Here is a 20,805-nt window from a genome sequence, read left to right on the forward strand (position 1 = left end):
TGAAAAAAAAAACAATGTGGGGTCGAGTATTCCTTTAAACTTTGCTGCCAGACAAAACACACTTTCTTTGTTATGAGCGACATCTGCAGGAGGAAACAAGAGTTACAGCTCAAAATATTTGCTAAAAATCATTTGATTTCTGTCTGGATTTATTGTTTTTATACATGTTTTTTATGTTTAAAATCATTGATGTATGCTTTCTGTTGGATAAAGTGTTAATTGACTGTGTTATAATATAAAAATTGTATGAGCGACTTATTGACTGCAGATAACTGTTTTCATTTCAGAGTGGTTTATTTTCACATTTAACTCAAAAAACAAATTCAGCAATGACCCCGTTTACAATGTCTAAAGAAGGACATGTTTAGCAATGTTATATGATGCAAATATCTTGTGAAGAATAATGCATGAATAATGCATATGATATACGTTAAAAGTCAATTACAAAACCAAGCAAAACCAAACCGCAGACAGCAAAACCACAGACATGACAAAACTGAGAAACAGATCAAGATCTTAAAACAGATAAAACATCTAAACAGACCAGTAAATGAAAGAAATCAACCATAACAGAATAAAGTTAAAGAACAAGAGCAGAAATATGAAAATAAACACAATGTGACAGATTCTGATTCAGAGAAATAAAGTTTTATCAGTGATGATCAGAAGGGGTTTCATGTAATGATATAAAAGAACTGCAAGTTCATTCAGTGTGAAGACACATAAGTAATATAAGCATTAAAACTATTACAAAAGAGAAATGTCCAGAAAATAATCTTCATAACTAAAATGAGAGAAAATCTGGTTTAATTCTTATTTTCTGGTTTTAATTAATCTCTTGGGTTTATATTATAAGATCTGCAGTCGACAGCTGAAAGCTGGATTGATGTGAGGAATCTGTGAGATTATGAAGTTATTTCTCATAGATGTGATGATCTGCTGCTGCTCTCATGAATCTTCTGCTGTGTGTACATGTCCTTCTCTCAATCTTCTCATCCTCACTTTCTGATCTTCCTGTTTCTTTCCTTAAAACATCACATCATCATCATCATCATCCTCATCTTCACACTTTTAATATTTAGTCAAGTCAAGTCTGCTTTATTGTCAATTCTTACACATGAACAGTACATACATACAGAGAATCGAAATTGTGTTACTCTCAGACCCCCAGTGCATACAGATAACACTAACAGTAAAGCCTAAAAATCTAGATCAAATATAAAATAAGATACAACTATACAATAAGGGAATGTAAAAAAGACATATAATAAAAAAAACAAATAAAAAGTTAAATAAATTTACATGTCAAATCCATAATAAATGCTGATGATAAATGTCTCTCACCTGACGTGTGTCTCATGTAGATGTGAAAAGCTCCTAACAGACCCAACAGAACCATCAGCTGAAGACACCAGACCAACACAAACACCAGAGACACTGAACAACACAAACACAGCAATCAATCAATCAATCAATCAATCAGTCAATCAATCAATCAGTCAATCAATCAATGTACAACAATTAGGTAGAAAACAAAACCTTCATGTTTTAAGCAGTGACACGTTCTGAATGTGTGTGCTGATCACTGATATCAACACAATTCACTGCTGAGATCAAGCTGAAACAAGCTAAAGACACTTTTCAAGAATTAAGAGACTTGACTGTTCTTCATCATATATATATATATATATATATATTTATACACACAGTATGTGGACATTCATGTAATAAAATCTCACCAGGACAGGGTTTTGAGTCTAATAGTCTTCTGTGCGTGACTGACGTGGTTCTTCACGCTGCAGCTGATGTTTCCATCAGTTCCCTCATCCAGATCAATGCTGCTGTTTCCAAACATTAGTCCTTCTTCTAGTACTTTTTCATTCAGGGTCCAGCTGTAGATGATTTGATCTCCCTCAGAGGAGCAGAACACTGTAGTCCTGATTGAGGAGCAGATAAATTAACACTTCCACTGAGCCAATAGGAGCTGGAGGGAGGGACACATGACAGTCACATGACTCTTTCTCAACATGTAATCAGTGTCAATCTCAAAGCATTTCTAAAATAAAATATATTGCTGAGAGCTTCTAAACCTTCAACATTCACTTGAATATCACTTTTCATTGCCATATCTATCTTAACGACAAATGATGTGTATCTTCCTGAATCTGCTCTGGTCACATTGTTTATGGTCAGAGTCATATTATCAAAGAAGAACTCAGATCTGTTTCTGATGGATTCATGTGTATTTATGATCAGAGGCACATTTTTAAAGAACTTAGATATATCTCTGGATTCATAATTATACTTTTTATTTTTCTTTATGCTAAAAACTGTCAGTCTACTGCCATCATTTAACGTCTTATACAAATCAAGTTCAGTATATGAAGGGTTCAGCATCATCTGTAGATTGAGTTTGTGTCCCAGAGCTGCGTAACATTGTTTGATCGAATATGGTTCATCAAATGTGCAGAGCTGATCCAGACCTAAAGAACAAAACACACACAAAATTAAACCTACCAAAATCAACAGACAGAGTCAGAGTGTTACTGCTGGTAGAAATATCATCTCTCTCATCATGATTTTCAACAGACACAAATTACACAAACATTCATAATAAGTTCTACGGAAGACACATATCAGACTCTTGATCTCATATCAGGTTTATCAAATGATAAAAAAAGTTTTTCTACATGTCCTGAAACTTTTTGAAAACAACTGAAGAAATAGTAGAAGGCATGTACAACACACACAAAAGCATATCTAATCCATCATTGCATAATGTAATTCATATTACATTAAATACATGTACAGAAGCCAGAACATCAGAGGTCTGGTGAATAAACTTTAGTTTCCATGCAGATATTAGGATTTATAAATAAATGGCAGTATATGTGTGCTGTTATACTTTACAGAAGGAGATTTCTGAGAATTCAGACTCCTGCACTTTATTTCTGAATACTCTTTAACTATAAGTCTTGCAATTAATTGAACATTACTTAAGTAATATTCTTATATATTGAATATTAAATGTCAAGTCTGTTTCAAGCCTAGTCAAGTCTGTGTATCTTGTTTGGATTATATTTGGATTATCACTTTGTAAATAAACTGCACTTGGGTTCATCTACGCTCGCCTTCAGTGCACTAATCATTACAGCTACGTTTTAATGTTTAATAATGAGGATTGATTGGCTGTGAAATTTTTGCTTTGAATTTTGCTCTTTTGAGTGCAAAGAAAATATTTCAATGCAAATAATGACTGCAGCAAAACATTAAATATAATGAACTATTTATGATATAGAGGCATGTTATCAGCAAATAAATAAGAGGAAAGAGAAAGTTAGAGAATTGTTAGCAGCGAAAAAGCTGAACCATGTGATAATGTGTGAAAACAAGAATAGAAGTGCAATCATTTTATATAAAATTCTGCTTTAGTTGGCAAGCTTCTTCAAAGTTAAAGTAATATGTTTAATCAATCAGTGAATGCTATTTATATTTCCTGGTAGATAATCAGCTGTTATACTTTACAGAAGGAGATTTCTGAGAATTCAGACTCCTGCACTTTATTTCTGAATTACCAGCACAAACTTTTAAATACATTTTTATTCCCACATCATTTTGGGGTCTTTAACAAAAACATCCAACTCTTTAACTATAAGTCTTGCAATTAATTGAATATTACTTAAGTAATATTCTTATATATTACTTGAATATTAAAAGAGTTTGATGTGAAAGTGACTCACATGCAGCAGTTTGCAGCAGCAGCATCAGTCCAAAGATGAGCATCATTTCTCTAAAGTCCAGCTTCAGAAGAGATTCAGATCAAGTCTTACCGACAGACAGAAGCTCTACTGACACATCAGGATATTATCTGACTATTACAGAGAAAGTAAGAGGAAGTTTTCAGAGATTGTTACTCTGATTTAGCAGTTCCTACTTCAACACACACACACACACACACACACACACACACACACACACACACACACACACACACACACACACACAACTGAAAGTAAGAGAAAGAAGAATAATTTCACAGTCACGCTTCTAAAAATGCAAAAAGTCTGTAATTATTGTTTGGCAGGACTTTGTTAAAGTTTTATCAATGCACTTTCTATGAAGAAAAAAACTCACTAAATAAAAGTTAAATTGTTTCAAGCTCATCAAAGCCTTTTGATTCATATCAAACAGACTTCAGTGTTTCGAGCAAATGCAATATAATACAATAGTAATGTTGTCTGAAATAGATTTGTGAGGTGGAGCCTAATTTTAAAACAAAGCAAAGCTAAACAAATCAATGAAACCCAGTGAAAAAGTTGTCAAGATCATATTTAATATTATTTAATTTTAACAGTGACAACCTAAAACACAAAAAAAAAACTGAGACACAGATCAAGATAAACAGATGTGAACAGTTAAATCATCTGACACAGAAGAGACAGATACAAAATGAAAAACAGAGATGTGAAATAACTCACAAAATAAACACACAGAATAACTTCACAATCAGCCAGAAGAGTTTTATCATGAATGAACAAAAGGTGTTCCATGTGATGAAACAAAAATACTGCTGGCCAAATCAAAACAACAAAACAAAAAAACAAAAGCAAAAACAAAAACAAAACAAACAATTAAAAAAAAAATACATTCATAACTAAACTGTAGTCAGTCTGGTTTAATTCATTCGTCACAAGTCTGTAATTCTGCCTCTAAATGAGATTAAATGATGATTTCATGAGCCGCTGATTTACACCTGACAGAAATAATGCTCACGGAGATACATCAACATACTCGACAAGAAATAAACAACACATGTAAAGATCATTGTTGATTATGAAAGCTTCCTCTGTCTCCTGGTTTTATTCGACATCTGAAAGCTGGATTGATGTGAGAATCAGTGAGATTATAGTGTAAATAGATGTGATGATCTGCTGCTGCTCTCATGAATCTTCTGCTGTGTCTTCATGTCCTTCTCTAAATCTTATTCTCACTTTCTGATCTTCCTGTTCATATCCTGTTAATATCTGCATATCAAATCCATAATGATGATGATAAATGTCTCTCACCTGATGTGTGTCTCATGTAGATGTGAAAAGCTCCTAACAGACCCAACAGAACCATCAGCTGAAGACACCAGACCAGAACAAACACCAGAGACACTGAACAACACAAACACAACCAACCAATCAACCAACCAATCAATCAATCAATCAATCAATCAATCAATCAATCAATCAATCAATCAACCAAACAATCAACCAACCAACCTATCAATCAGTCTGTGTAGTTGATATCTGTAGATGAACAGACATGATCTCACCAGGACAGGGTTTGAGTCTAATGGTCTTCTGTGCGTGACTGACGTGGTTCTTCACACTGCAGCTGATGTTTCCATCAGTTCCCTCATCCAGATCAATGCTGCTGTTTCCATCCATCAGTGGATCTCCATTCAGAGTCCAGCTGTAGAGGAGCTGATCCCCCTCAGAGGAGCAGAACACCCTCATCCCCCCACTGGAGGAGCAGATGATTGACACTTCCACTGAGCCAATAGGAGCTGGAGGGAGGGACACATCACAGTCACATGACAAACACAAACTCTTGTTCTTCCACACTACTCATACTATTACTGGAGTATGAAGTGTGTTTACTGTGTGCTACAGGAATAAAAATCTTCACAGAGATTCAACTGATTCATTTTCATGAGAGTGAGATCTTTGGAGAACATGAGATTGTAATGAGTCTGATGAGAGAGTTTCTGTACCTTCAACAATCACCTGAAGATCTCTAGATGTTTCTGAGCCATCTGAGCGATCGAGAGTTAACCTGTAATTCCCTGAATCTGCTCTGATCACACGGTTTATTATCACAGTCCCATTAATGACTGTCACTTCATGTCTTTTATTATAAAGATTACATTCCCTAATCCTGACATATTTTACTCTACAAACTGGATCATCTGCTCTGTTATCTATTCTCTTCATTATCTTCAAGTCATATTTACTAGTATCCAGCACCATCAGCAGATTGAGTTTGTCCCAGAACCGATCCAGACCTGAAGAACAAAACAGAGACAGACACACACAGATATATATATAATTTTTTTTTATAAATCTCACTCTCTTCATGATTTAAAGTCAGACAAAAATAACACAAACATTCACAGAATTAAGTTTCAACAGGAGAATCGTATCAGACAGACTCTCAGCTCTCACATAATGTTCCTAATTATGATCCAGATCATAAACCACATGAAATTGAGCAGTTTTCTGTCCTGTGTTGAACTTGTTGGTCTTTAACACCTGAAGTTAGTCATTCGTTCATTCATTCATCTCAATGGCAGATGTTCTGACGGAAGTAAGTGATTTGATTCTTACATCTTTGGTCATGCGTGTTCAGGTCTGAACACAATCACCTGAGCTGTAAATTTCATGAGTGATCACTCTGGAGCTGCAGGGACATTCACTAAAATACAATGAAGTAGCAATATACATTGCTTGCAAAAAATCAGTTGTGATGCTTCTGAGTTGCAATGAACAGAGAAAGTTTAGTGTAAATATTGACACATCAAGAGCTGGATTTATCATCAGTTGAAGAGACATTGTCATTATAGAGAGTGCAAAGTAATTAATGTGCAAAAATAAATATGTGGAAATAAAGCTCTGTAAAAAGGATCTCCTGAAGGATCCAGTGGCCATTCCCTGTGGACACAGTTACTGTAAGAGTTGTATTACAGGCTTCTGGGATCAGATGAGAGTCTACAGCTGTCCTCAGTGCAGACAGACCTTCAGTCCAAGACCTGCTTTAGCTAGAAACACCATGCTGGCTGAAGTGGTGGAGAAACTGAAGAATACCAGACTCTCTGCTGACTGTGACGCTGGAGCTGGAGATGTGCAGTGTGACGTCTGTACTGGAAGAAAATACAGAGCTGTCAAGTCCTGCCTGGTGTGTCTGAACTCTTACTGTCAGAATCACCTCGAACAACATGAGAGTTTGTTTAAAGGAAAGAGACACAATCTGACTGATGCCACTGGACGACTGCAGGAGATGATCTGTCAGAAACATGAGAAGATCCTCGAGGTTTTCTGTCGCACTGACCAGGAATGTATATGTATGCTGTGTACGATGTATGAACATAAAAACCACAACATTGTATCAGCTGCAGAACAGAGGACAGAGACACAGGTATTTAAAAATAGACACTGATGAAATATTGCTGAAACTCCTTATGCGTCATTTTAATTCATGTACAGTAACTGTTAACAATCATCACTTTTGGATTTAGAACCTACAGTACAGCCATTATATATCATATCAGATAAGTAATCTTTAAACTGCCTCACCCTATGTTTACTGGATTCATGTGTTCACATGATGATTTACATTTACTTTTACATTTATCATTTTGCAGATGCTTTTATCTGAAGCGAATAACAATTGGGGAATGCATAAAGCAATTCATCTTATAAAGGCAAAAAGACACAGGAAGTGCTTATAATACCAAGTATCAGGCATTGTTCAAATAAGTACCAGATATAAAGGTACGGAATAAACAATGAGAAAGATAACGTTTTTTTTTTTTTTCGCAAGAGAAGAGTTTTCAGCTGTCACTTGAAAATTGTCAGGGATTCAGCTTTCCAGCTAGGGGTGGGAAGATTATCCACCAGCCAGGAATGGTTAATGAGAATGTTCTGGAAATTGATTCTGAGCCTCTCTGTGATGGTACCATGAGGCATCGCTCACTAGCAGATCTCAGACTTCTGGAGGGGATGTAGATTTGTAGTAGTGTGTGGAAGTAGGCGGGTGCTGAGCCTGTGGCTGTTCTACATACAAGCATTAATGTCTTGAACTTGATGCAAGCCGCAACCGTAGCCAGTGCAAGAAGATAAAGAGAGGTGTAACATGGGCTCTTTTGGGCTCGTTGAAGACCAGTCGTGCCCCTGCATTCTGAATCATTTGTAGAGGTTTGATTGTGCTTGATGGAAGTCCAGCCAGAAGAGCATTGCAATAGTCCTAGGAATGGGAACAAGGGGCCTGGACAAGAAGTTGTGCAGCAAGGGCCTGATCTTACTGATGTTGTGTACCATTGGATTATCTGGTTGAAATGAGAGATAGAGCTGTGTGTAATCAGCATAGCAATGGTAGGAGAAGCCATGTGCCTGTATAATGGGATGTACTGTATAAGGAACCCCAGTGAGCAGTTGATGTGCTTTAAATACCTCCCCTCCCCAAGCCACCCTGAAAGACCTACCAGTGAGATAGGATTCAAATGCCCAGTGTGACATCACAAAACTGTGATTCCCAGTGATGAGAGGGCAGACACAAGGATCTGATGATTCACCGTGTCTAAAGCAGCAGATAGATCCAGCAGAATAAAAACTGATGATTTGGAATTATCTTTTGAAATCTGCAATGCTTCCGTGACTGACAGTAGCGCATTCTCATTTGAATGGCTACTCCAGAAACCTGACTGGTTAGCGTCCAGTTTGTTGTTCTGTTAAAGAAATAATGATACCTGGTTAAAGACAACTCGTTCAAGGGTTTTCCCTACGAATGGAAGGAGAGAGACAGGTCTGTAGCTATCTATAAGTGAAGTGTTTAATGTAGGTTTTTTAAGCAGTGGGGTTACCTGAGCTGCTAGTGCTAGTAGTTTTCTGTGACATTCACTATCATCCATTTGTCCTCCAGCACCAGCTGAAGGAGACGCAGAAGACGCTCCATCAGAGAATCCAGCAGAGAGAGAAAGATCTTCAGCAGCTGAGAGAGACTGTGGAGTCTCATAAGGTGAGTCTGGAGAAGAAGAGAAGTTTGTCTCCGTCTCAGTTCAGACTCACTGAAGCTGAATCACTGTGTGTCCTAAAACGCTCTGCACAGACAGCAGTGGAGGACAGTGAGAGGATCTTTACTGAGCTCATCCGCTCCATTGAGAGAAGCCGCTCTGAGCTGATACGACTGATCAGAGATCAGGAAAAGACTGCAGTGAGTCGAGCTGAAGAACGACTGGAGCGACTGCAGCAGGAGATCAATGATCTGAGGAGGAGAGACGCTGAGCTGGAGCAGCTTTCACACACACAGGATCACATCCAGTTCCTGCAGGATAACAGAGATCTAGAAGAACAGGATCATAGTGGTCTTGAGTAGATACTACACTCACAGAAAAACAACACATAAACAATACAATATAGTCTTATTATATATTCATCAGTCAGACTGTCATCACATCATTTTCTTTTGAAAAGAGACTGCTTACATATGGCTTTCAGCTCTGGAAATCTCTTATAAAACATTTCTCTCAGATTTTTCTTCTTGAATATATATTTAGCTGTCAAACACAATTAGTGGCACCAACAGTTCAAAACTTCAACAACATTTCAACTTTAACCTAATTTTTCTTTTTACCTCATTTTTCTTTCTGATTTATTTAGGGCTGGTCCGAATACTATTTTTTGAGCTTCGAAGCTTCGGTAGTAATCAACACCGAATATTTGAAGCTTTGGAGGGAGGGGCTGAACATTTTCTTCTCTCTAATAAAGGCAGGAATCCTGTTGTGTCTGTCTGTTAGCATTTTTATTATGTCGAGAACCATTTATCCAATCGACTTCACGTGTGGCGGATGCAAACCCAAGGGAGTGCAGTGTTGCATTTTGGTGCAATACGGACACGCGACGGTTCAGAATTAATTAACATTTAGTAAACTACTACTGGATTACAGTCCAAAGATGCAAGTACATGCAGATATATGGATATATTTACTCATGTTTACTTCATATTTCTTCTGACAGAATCATAATTTCTATTCATTTTCCACTGATTTACGCGGTCTGATGATAATTAGCTGCTCCCAGCGCTGTCTCTGTGTGTGCACTCCTCCGTGTTCATGCTGTGACTCAGACAAACTCTGATTCGTTCTTCAGTCGAAGAAGTGTCTCATAACAAGACAACGTCGCATCGTGTCACATGCTTCCTTCACTCTTTCGCATTGATATCTGACCACAACAACACAGAGAAATCTCTGCACCCATGAAATATCCAAATAATAAACACACGATTACAATAGTATATGGTTTGTATGTGATTTTCTTGAGATTTGGGGCATTTATATAACAATAATTATTTTGCACATATGTAATGCTAAATTTGTGCAGCGATATAAAAGTCTATAAATAGCATATTTTTACAACACTAAACGCCCAAATTCCACATGAGATTGCAAAAGGATGTTATTATAAACACTTGATGTAGGTTTAAAGTGAGTTTTGAGTAAAAGTATACTAATAATCTCAAAAATTGTCTTATGTAGCTTGATGCTATTGTTAGCGCTAATGCAGCTACATAACAGGTGCGGTTCTTCTTCATAATGCATTTTGTCATAATAATTCACGTAAGGTCGTAAGAAAATGTTTTGTTGTATTTTTAAAGTAAGACTTTTGATAATAGTTGGGTAAATGAATACTGGGATTGAAGCGATGTGGCATGGTAAATCTTTAAATACCAGAACAATGGCTAATAATGGCTGAATAAAAACAAAAGAATAATGATAAAAGAATAATGCGGATAATGTCTCATACCTGGCCAATGTGTGAAAGTCTCGTTTCGTAAGAACAATAGAATCATGAATGAGGCAGTATTCAAAGCCAAACATATGGAGACAGCACACAGGAGAGTTTACAGGAGATCACAGGGGCCATAAATCAATTTTATAAACTTCTCTAAAAACACACGACATAGCTTTAGAAAATATTTCATAAAATTCAGTTTTACAGATTATATTATGAATTTTCAAATGAAGCATTAGTAGACTTATGGCTTTAACTTCATTATGTTTCTAAAACCATATCCTACATGGTTAAAAAATATGTTTTTAATACTTTTATTTTTGTTTTTATGTTTGAGTTTATATATCTTTATTATGATAACAGTCTGAGTAATTCTGATTCTTGAACAGTAAACTTTGAAGTGTCAGCTTTGTGAACATATGTTGATTATGTATCTAGTCAGAAAGACTCATGAGCAGAAACATTTTTTATTTTGGGTATGTCATTTCTGTCTCCATGCCGAAAATGGGGGTATACTGGTAAAGGGGTTAATGACAAAATTTTCATTTTGGGGTGGAGTATCCCTTTAAGCTCACATCATGTATTATTAAAAATTCTTGTTTATTTTATCTGAAATTTTTAAAGAATAATTGTAATATATATATATATATATATATATATATATATATATATATATATATATATATATATATATATATATATATATATATATATATTGAAGGTACAAAGTCAATCACAAAAAAAAAAAAAAAAAAAAAAAAAAAAAAACCAGAACACTAAAATCAAGTAACAAGGCATTCAAGTCGATCAGTTATATATTCATGGCGAGCGTGATTTCACCAAGTACATCATGTTCCTGGATCAACATCCTTGCTGATCCTGGAACAACATTCCAATCATCCAATCAGAATTGATATGAACTTTTCAGGAAATATCTGTTTTAGGCTTACCATCAGGGTTAGGTGCTTCTACTCCCTTGTTAATCAGCTATCATTTCACACTGGTTTTAGAAATAAATTATGGGTAGGGTTAGGTTTAGGGGTAGGGATTGGGTTAAGTTTATTTTTGGACAATAATGTTGATCCAGGATCATAAGAAGAAGTCGATCCATGAACATGTTTTACTTGGCAAAATCACGGCAAGCATATACTGTATTCACAGTGAAGTGTCATTTAAGCACATTTCAAAATCTATACTAGTTCACGTTCAGTTAAGTAACAGATATTCAAAAACCAAATAAAACTTACCAATAAAACATTTAATTCATGGGGATGAATACAGAGACTAGCTTCATTATGAAACTTCTTTTTAAATGGATGTCAACTTATCTATAGTCTCTTAAGCCTGGAATACACTACATGATTTTTGCCCCGATTTTCCACAGATTTACAGTCTGGAAAAGCTGATGCTAGTTGCCAAAGGTCAGAGCCAGTCTGTAGATTTGAGTTGAAAGAATCCATAGAAAATCAATTAACTTAACTTAAAGTGACAAGGATCAGTTAATATTTAAAGTATGTTTATGAAGTATTTACATAGATGTTCAGTGTGGAAGAGCTTAAATAGAGCACACTGAGCTTAATTGTAGCAGCAACAGTTGTTTTATAAATTTCATGTAATATTTATTAAAATGACAGGATTTTGTTAAATAAAAAGTCTAGGTCATGTATTAAGTTCATACATATTTTAATATGAACAACTTTATTAAGAATATCTATGAAATTATACTTTTTCTAATTGATATCACACTGAAGCTGTGTGATTTTTACAGTAGTTCACCCTTTAAGCTCACCTTAAAATAATATGAAATCTTTAAAAATTACAGCACTGTAAAATGAAAGACCAGCAATAAACTGTCAATTTATAATATTAAGGATGTAAAAGTACAAGCCAGTAATGCCTGTGAAGTAATATATTAGCATAGCACACAATCTTATACAGCTAGTCAGCTAACTGTGTTCTGTAGCATCTGTGCTGTGTTGCTAAAATGTTTTGGATCTAATGTAATTATTTTCCACATCCAAGTTCTTGGTTATAATATGCAAAAGTCTGAACATTAATCTCTTAATTTTACAATTATTAGTGAAACTTACCCAAAATAAAGGCTTAAAAAAATTGCTGAAAAGACAATAGAAGTGTGGAGCTGATGAGTTTTGATTTCTGTTTTCTGTAGAGTTTCCAGTCTCTCTCAGAACCTCCCGAATCTACAGACGTAAATGACGATCCCTTCAGTTCTCTCTTCTCGTTTGATGGTCTGAGAGAATCTGTCCATCAGCTGAGAGACAAACTGGAGGATTACTGCAAAGAGGAGCTCAAGAAGATCTCACAAAGAGGTAAAGTCCTGGAGATTCATCTGCTCTCAGAAACCAGTCCATCATCATCTCATATCATGGAGAACATCATATTAGAAATGTCTTAGGAATGGATGCAGGATCAGGAGAATCACACTTGCTGCATTTCCATTACAGATTTATGCAAAAAGTATTGTGAAATGATGGTGTTTCCATTAAACGATTTTATTCGACTAAAACTTAAAAAAAACTAATTTGCAATAAGTCATGCGATGAGTGTTGGTAGGTTTACGTATATCACAGACACCCCACTAGCCATTACTTTTATTTGAAGGAGCATGGAGAGCCGCTTCTGGGATTCTTCTGCAATGTGCGGTGGCTGGTATAAAACACAAGCATTGACTCGAGTGGCTGTGATCAGCTCTGGTGTCGGAGCCGTAATGCAGTGTAAATAAGGGGTTATCAAGGAAAGCCTCTTATTGAGATCGACCACAGAATGCAGCAGCGAGAGTGGCCTTTAACGAGCCGAAAAAATCTCACACCACACCTCTCTTCATCAGTTTTACACTGGCTACCAGTAGCTGCTCGCATCAAAATTTGAGGTACTGATGTTTGCCTGCAGGACAACAACTGGCCCTGCACCAATATTCCTAAACTCACTAGTTCAAACTTATCCGCCTTGTGGTGCCATCCTAAAAAAGCACAAAATCACTATCACAGACCTTTTTCTGGACTGTACTCAGCTGCTGGAATAACCTCCCTATCTCAGTCCAAGCAGTGGGGTCTAGCTATTTCTTCGACATCTTTTTCGCCATCACCTGACCAACTAATACAAGCACTCACCATTTCTATTCTATTGTATTCGTATATATATATATGCTCTTTCATTGGTCTGATTATTTCTATTGTTCTCCTTATTTGTAAGTTGCTTTGGATAAAAGTGTCTGCTAAATTATTAAATGTAAATGTAAATCTAGGTCTACTTTTCCATTCTCCCACAGCCAATCACGGGCCCCATCCATATTCAGGTTTCGGGACATCAGCTCCGCCGAGCCCTTATGTTAATCCAGCCCTGACCAACATTGTTCCCAGGACCAGGAGGGCGGATTTTAAGAAGATATCGGACAGAGGTAAAGTCCTTGAGATTCATCTGCTCTCAGAAACCAGTCCATCATCATCTCATATCATGGAGAACATCATATTAGAAATGTCTTAGGAATGGATGCAGGATCAGGAGAATCACATTTTGGATCTAATGTAATTATTTTCCACATCCAAGTTCTTGGTTATAATATGCAAAAGTCTGAACATTAATCTCTTAATTTTACAATTATTAGTGAAACTTACCCAAAATAAAGGCTTAAAAAAATGGCTGAAAAGACAATAGAAGTGTGGAGCTGATGAGTTTTGATTTCTGTTTTCTGTAGAGTTTCCAGTCTCTCTCAGAACCTCCCGAATCTACAGACGTAAATGACGATCCCTTCAGTTCTCTCTTCTCTTTTGATGGTCTGAGAGAATCTGTCCATCAGCTGAGAGACAAACTGGAGGATTACTGCAAAGAGGAGCTCAAGAAGATCTCACAAAGAGGTAAAGTCCTGGAGATTCATCTGCTCTCAGAAACCAGTCCATCATCATCTCATATCATGGAGAACATCATATTAAAAATGTCTTAGGAATGGATGCAGGATCAGGAGAATCACACTTGCTGCATTTCCATTACAGATTTATGCAAAAAGTATTGTGAAATGATGGTGTTTCCATTAAACGATTTTATTCGACTAAAACTTAAAAAAACTAATTTGCAATATGTCATGGCGATGAGTGTTGGTAGGTTTACGTATATCACAGACACCGCACTAGCCATTACTTTTATTTGAAGGAGCATGGAGAGCCGCTTCTGGGATGCTTCTGCAATGTGTGGTGGCTGGTATAAAACACAAGCATTGACTCGAGTGGCTGTGATCAGCTCTTGTTTCGGAGCCGTAATGCAGTGTAAATAAGGGGTTATCAAGGAAAGCCTCTTATTGAGATCGACCACAGAATGCTGCAGCGAGAGTGGTCTTTAACGAGCCGAAAAATCTCACACCACACCTCTCTTCATCAGTTTACACTGGCTACCAGTAGCTGCTCGCATCAAATTTGAGGTACTGATGTTTGCCTGCAAGACAACAACTGGCCCTGCACCAATATTCCTAAACTCACTAGTTCAAACTTATCCGACTTGTGGTGCCATCCTAAAAAGGCACAAAATATCACTATCACAGACATTTTTTATGACTGTACTCAGCTGCTGGAATAACCTCCCTATCTCAATCCGAGCAGTGGAGTCTAGCTATTTCTTCGACATCTTTTTCGCCATCACCTGACCAACTAATACAAGCACTCACCATTTCTATTCTATTGTATTCATATATATATATATATATATATGCTCTTTCATTGGTCTGATTATTTCTATTGTTCTCCTTATTTGTAAGTTGCTTTGGATAAAAGTGTCTGCTAAATTATTAAATGTAAATGTAAATCTAGGTCTACTTTTCCATTCTCCCACAACCAATCACGGGCCCCATCCATATTCAGGTTTCGGGACATCAGCTCCCCCGAGCCCTTATGTTAATCCAGCCCTGACCAACATTGTTCCCAGGACCAGGAGGGCGGATTTCAAGAAGATATCAGACAGAGGTAAAGTCCTTGAGATTCATCTGCTCTCAGAAAAGAGTCTATCATCTCATATCATGGAGAACATCATATTAGAAATGTCTTAGGAATGGATGCAGGATCAGGAGAATCACACTGTTCATGTCTGTTGATTTCCACAGTCACACTCACCAACATTGTTCCCAGAACCAGGAACGACTTTCTTCAATGTAAGTCAGTAAGAAAACAAGCAGAAAAACTCTCTGAGTGTGTTCATGTTCTTCCTGTAGAAGGTGAAAGAAGAGTTTTATAACTGATGATGTAAATGATGATTTGCACAGATATCTGGTCATCTGTACTGAGACTCTGATGATACACTGAACATGAAGAGTTCAGCTAAACGAAAAGATCAAACAGATTCATAATTCCTGATTCTGGTGTGTTTTATCTCCATCAGATTCCCATCAGCTCACTCTGGATCTGAACACAGTGAATAATTACCTCCGTCTGTCTGAGAACAACAGAGTGATTACTAACACTGACACAGATCAGTCGTATCCTGATCATCCAGACAGATTTGATTATTATCTTCAGGTATTGTGTAGAGAGAGTGTGTGTGGACGCTGTTACTGGGAGATTGACTGGAGTGGATTTGGTGTGTGTATCTCAGTGTCATATAAGAGCATCAGCAGGAAGCGACGAAGTAATGAGTGTTTGTTTGGATATAATGACCAGTGCTGGAGTTTGTACTCCTCTCCCTCCAGTTACTTATTTATGCACAATAAAGTAGAGACTTATCTCTCAGTGAAGTCCATCAGCAGGAGAATAGGAGTGCTTGTGGATCACGATGCAGGAACTTTGTCCTTCTACAGCGTCTCTGACACAATGAGCCTCATCCACAAAGTCCAGACCACATTCACTCAGCCCCTTTATCATGGGTTTTATGTTTATTATGGATCATCAGTGAAACTGTGTTGATGAATCAGAATAGATTGATGAGAGATTCTACCCATAATGCTTTGAGCTGAATGATGAATCAGTAACAGTAATATCTTCTTTTCTCTTCACGACATTAATACTGCAGCTGAACTTCTGTCAGCAAAATAACATGTCAGAATAAATGTGTAATAAATCCACATATAGACAGCAACAGCACACTTCCTGTGAAAACACACACACACACACACACACACACACACACACACACACACACACACACACACACACACACACACACACACAGCAGCAGCAGCTTCTCTGAATGTCATATAATCATAATTTTGTTTTATCTTATGATTGCATGATTTGAAGTGACATTTGTCTTGTCATGAGTAAGATATCAGAGAAAATCTCCATTTCCAGGTTTTTAATGTCCAGGATGATGTTGTGACGCAGTGATTAAATATTGTTTTCAGTTTGATATAATAACATTGTCATGGAGATTTTATCACATGTTTTTTGGTGCAGTCATCAGGATGTTGTCTGAATCCAGCTGTTTCTTGTCTTTTGTTCTATTGATGGTTGTTATTCTATCAGGCTTTATTGCATTTATATTTCTAAATTAAAATATTAATAATAATAATAATAATCATAATAATAATAGTATTTTTTGAATATGTTGAAATGGCTTTTACTGTGGCAGCAGATACAATAACATGTTAAAATATGTTACATACATTTGTCATGACAACTTGGACACAGCTGTCATCACTGAGTTTCATGCCCATCACCTGGATTGACCTCGACCCAGACCCAGGGGAAGGCCCCAAACTAACGCTTCTGCACACCCTTGAGAAGTAATGTCATATACACGCCCTAACCTGCTACTCCAGCTACCCACCACATGAGGGAGCCTTCTCCTTGATTCTGAGCTCCTGTTCACCTGCTCATCTTCCTCTTACACTATAAATAGACTCTCTTGTTCTTTCATCCCTTGCGATGTCTTGCCATATCTTTTATTGCATTTGAGCATTTACTATTGTTGGATTTTCCCTGTGCTTTGACCCTTGCCTGACTTTTGTTTCACGTTTTTGGTTTGCATTTTGAATTAATTGTTTGGGCTCTTGTTTCCTTTTGGTTTTGACCCTCGCCTGTGTTTGCTCTACTCTGTGCCTGTTTTGTCCATTAAGTGACGTGACATACATACAGCCAAGTATGGTAACCCATACTCGGAATTCATGCTCTGCTTTTAACCCATCCAAAGTGCACACACACAGCAGTGAACACACACACAAGGTGAACACACACACCCGGAGCAGTGGGTAGCCATTTATGCTGCGGCGCCTGGGGAGCAGTTGGGGGTTCGGTGCCTTGCTCAAGGGCACCTCAGTCGTGGTATTGAGGGTGGAGAGAGCGCTGTACATTCATTTAACTCTGCCTCAGTTCTTTGACTGTTATTTCATGCGCAGAGTTCATTTTACCTTAATATATAAATTATGATTGTAAAAAAAAAAAACAAAAAAAACGCTAGCACATTATAATGTAAAAAAAATGGCATTGAGGTTTGCTTAATTTGAACCAGATAGTGTAGCAGTAAGTGATGTTTCATAAACAAATTTCGGGAGGAGCATGCACGGATAATTAACACGGCCAGTTCATCATTAGTGATTAAGATGGCTCTGTTATCTTATCAGAGACCCAATTTTCCATCCAACGAAGAGATCTATACCAGGGATTTTTTCAAATCTGCCGCATTTGCCGGCCCCATGATAACTCCTACCCCGCCAAACACGGCCGCCAAGCACCAGGCGTTATCGCGACAGCTGCTCTTCTCGACCAGCCACATGCTGTGGTCTATAGACCGTGCAAAGCCCCGAGCTCGCCTCGCTCGACACCACCATTGTCCCGCTCAAAGACCCGGCTCTCCTCGAGTACTGGATCACGGCAGCAGCAATCTTTTAACGAGCCTGGGCCGCGCCCCAGATCTCACTGCAGCAAAGCCTCACTCGCTTCCTGCCATGGCTCAGCCTTCCACCCTGGCTTTTCCGCCCGCAGCGCAGTTTGAGGCTGCCTCCACTAGCGGTGCAGACCGTGTGTTGCAATTTAATAAATTTTTAGAGTTGTCATCCACACTGAAATGTCTGATAGCATTACATTTACCTTACTGTGCATGTATAAAATTCACAGAGATGATACAGACTTAAGTTTCATGCATGTCTTCTGGCAGGATCAATTTATTTATGGAAATATTTCACCATTTACTGGCGCGCTCACTCAGAATTGATCTAAAATGCAACTGCCCTCGTATTTTCCGCAGGACAGCAATTGTGAGTAAATTTTCTGTTGTCTTTTTAGGACTGCAATATGAAAAGAGTACAAAGTAAATATCTTTAGAAACAGCGTGAAAGTGAATAGCACATAACTGCAAATTAACGTTACTGCTATAAACATGTCTATTGGTACAATGTGTTACATGACTAAACATGCTTTATCGTTTTCAAAAGCCACAAGTCCATACTACAACGTGAAAACAGCATTCTCAAATTTATCCACTTTGGACAGTGTTTAAAAAGGCTGGAAGGCCAAAACAAGAGGAAAAGATGCTTTTCAACAGGAACATATTAATGTGGACGAGGCTTGAGGAATTGTCAAATCAGGCAACCAATTGCTAAACCGGCAACACAGTAGGCTACCCAGGCATTTTTAGCTTGCCCCGTCAAATGTTACAAACCCTTCTACTTTCCCACAGCCAACAACTACAGCAGCCGAAGCAAGCATGAAGCTGCTTCTCCTTGCAACACCGGCCCGCACATCCCAGTATTTCCATCCTGTTATTTCTAACCCCCTTTTTCTTTTCAGTGTCCTCCTGCTCATGTAGGAGACATTAGCATAAGGTTGCCTCTGCTAGCAGTGCAGGCTTCACAGGTTCTTCAAGACATCATACACCCCAACCCTTTCCCAAGGCCTACAGCTACAGCAGCTGAAGCAAATGTGAGGCTGCCTCCATTTGTAAACATGCCCACAACTCTTCTGCTCCCTCATGCTAGTAATAACCATTTTTCTGTTCAGCGGCCTCCAGCTCCCGTAGTAAACGCTAGTGTGAGGCTGCCTCCGCTAGCAGTGCAGGCTGCACCCATGGTCTTCAGGATACCCTTCCTGTGGCCTACAGCACGTGAAGCAAGTGCGAAGCTGCTTCCACTTGCAACACAGACCCTCACATCTCAGACCTTCCTCCTGCTACTACTTACCCCTTTTTCCTTTTCAGTGGCCTCCAGCTCCCGTAGCAGACACTAGCGTGAGCATGCCTCCGATAGCGGTGCAGACCCATCCACACCCCTTTTCCGACAACCCCCTCCCCTACTCATGGCCTGCAGCCCCACAGTCTTACCCCAGTATGAGGCTGCCTCCATTAATGGCGCAGGTCCCGATGCCCGCCATTCACCCTCTCTTTCCCCCTCTCTTCTTTCACTTCCGGAGCCATCCCAAGCGTGAACATGTCTCCGCAGGCAGCACCAGCAGCTATCTTTCCTCCTCCTCTCATGCTCCCCTTCCTTCTCTGTTCTGCCCTACCCATCCCTCCGAAAACCCTTGGCTTAGGCCCCGATGCCTGCCATTTCCCTCTCTTTTCCCCTCTTTCTTCCACTCCTGGAGCCATCCCAAGCATGAACACGCCTCCGCAAGCATGAGCACATCTCCGCAGGTGGCTCCAGCAGTTATCGTTCCTCCTCCTCTCATGCTCCCTCCTCCCTCTCCGCTCCCACACCCCACCCATCCCTCTGAACTCTCCTGGCGCAGGCCCTAAAGCTCCCGTAGGGGCCCCACCCAATTCCCACACAGTCGCAGCAGTTCCCACTCCTGCAGGAGCCTGGCCTAATTTCCACACTCCCGCAATGCCCTCTCCCACAGGAGCCTTATCTAATTCCCACACTGCTGCAGCAGTGCCCGCTCCAGCAGGAGCTTTTGCAGATTTCCCCACTGCCAATGCTGCTCCTGCAGCAGCCTAACCTAATTCCCACACAGTTCCTACTCCCGAAGGAGCATTACCTAATTCCCACACTGCCACAGCAGTTCCCGCTCCTGCAGGAGCCTTTTCTCCATTTCCCCACTGCAGCAGTTCCCGCTCCCGTAGGAACTTTTCTCCATTTCCCCACTGTTGCAGCAGTTCCTGCTCCCGCAGGAGCTCTTCCATATTTTCCCACTGCCACAGCAGTGTATGCTCCCGCAGGAGCCTTTCCATATTTACCCACTGCCGCAGCAGTGTCAGCTCCCGCAGGAGCCTTTCTGTATTTCCTCACTGCTGCAGCAGTGTCTGCTCCCACAGGAGCCTTTTTTCCGTATTTCCTCACTGCCGCAGCAGTATCCACTCCCGCAGGAGCCTTTCCTGTCTT

The 20,805-nt window shown here is 38.9% G+C and overlaps 2 protein-coding genes across 5 annotated transcripts; one reads left to right on the top strand and one right to left on the bottom strand.

Annotated features, from left to right (window-relative positions):
• Positions 1-673: 673 nt before the first annotated feature.
• On the bottom strand, positions 674-6,028 carry LOC122139666. Of its 4 annotated transcripts, none has more exons than XM_042738771.1 (4): positions 5,762-6,028; positions 5,321-5,554; positions 5,067-5,159; positions 674-1,025 (listed from the first exon to the last, which is right to left on the bottom strand). In XM_042738771.1, exons 1-4 carry the CDS (start codon positions 6,015-6,017, stop codon positions 949-951), a joined length of 660 nt encoding a protein of 219 aa, XP_042594705.1. In that variant the 5' UTR covers positions 6,018-6,028; the 3' UTR covers positions 674-948. The 4 variants fall into 4 exon arrangements, 3 of the variants coding, with proteins under 3 accessions (XP_042594705.1, XP_042594703.1, XP_042594702.1); XM_042738769.1 differs by having other exon boundaries at positions 5,067-5,124; positions 5,762-6,020; XM_042738768.1 differs by lacking the exon at positions 5,067-5,159 and adding an exon at positions 1,345-1,402 and having other exon boundaries at positions 5,762-6,019.
• A 647-nt stretch (positions 6,029-6,675) lies between these two features.
• Positions 6,676-9,138, top strand: LOC122139700 (E3 ubiquitin/ISG15 ligase TRIM25-like; the record flags this gene model as incomplete). Its single annotated transcript, XM_042738825.1, has 3 exons — positions 6,676-7,182; positions 8,686-8,781; positions 8,860-9,138. Coding segments are annotated over 3 exons (882 nt in total), but the record flags the coding sequence as incomplete, so codon positions are not given.
• Between the last annotated feature and the right edge of the window lie 11,667 nt (positions 9,139-20,805).

Source organism: Cyprinus carpio, chromosome B14 (assembly GCF_018340385.1).
Source record: "Cyprinus carpio isolate SPL01 chromosome B14, ASM1834038v1, whole genome shotgun sequence".
NCBI lineage: Eukaryota > Metazoa > Chordata > Actinopteri > Cypriniformes > Cyprinidae > Cyprinus > Cyprinus carpio.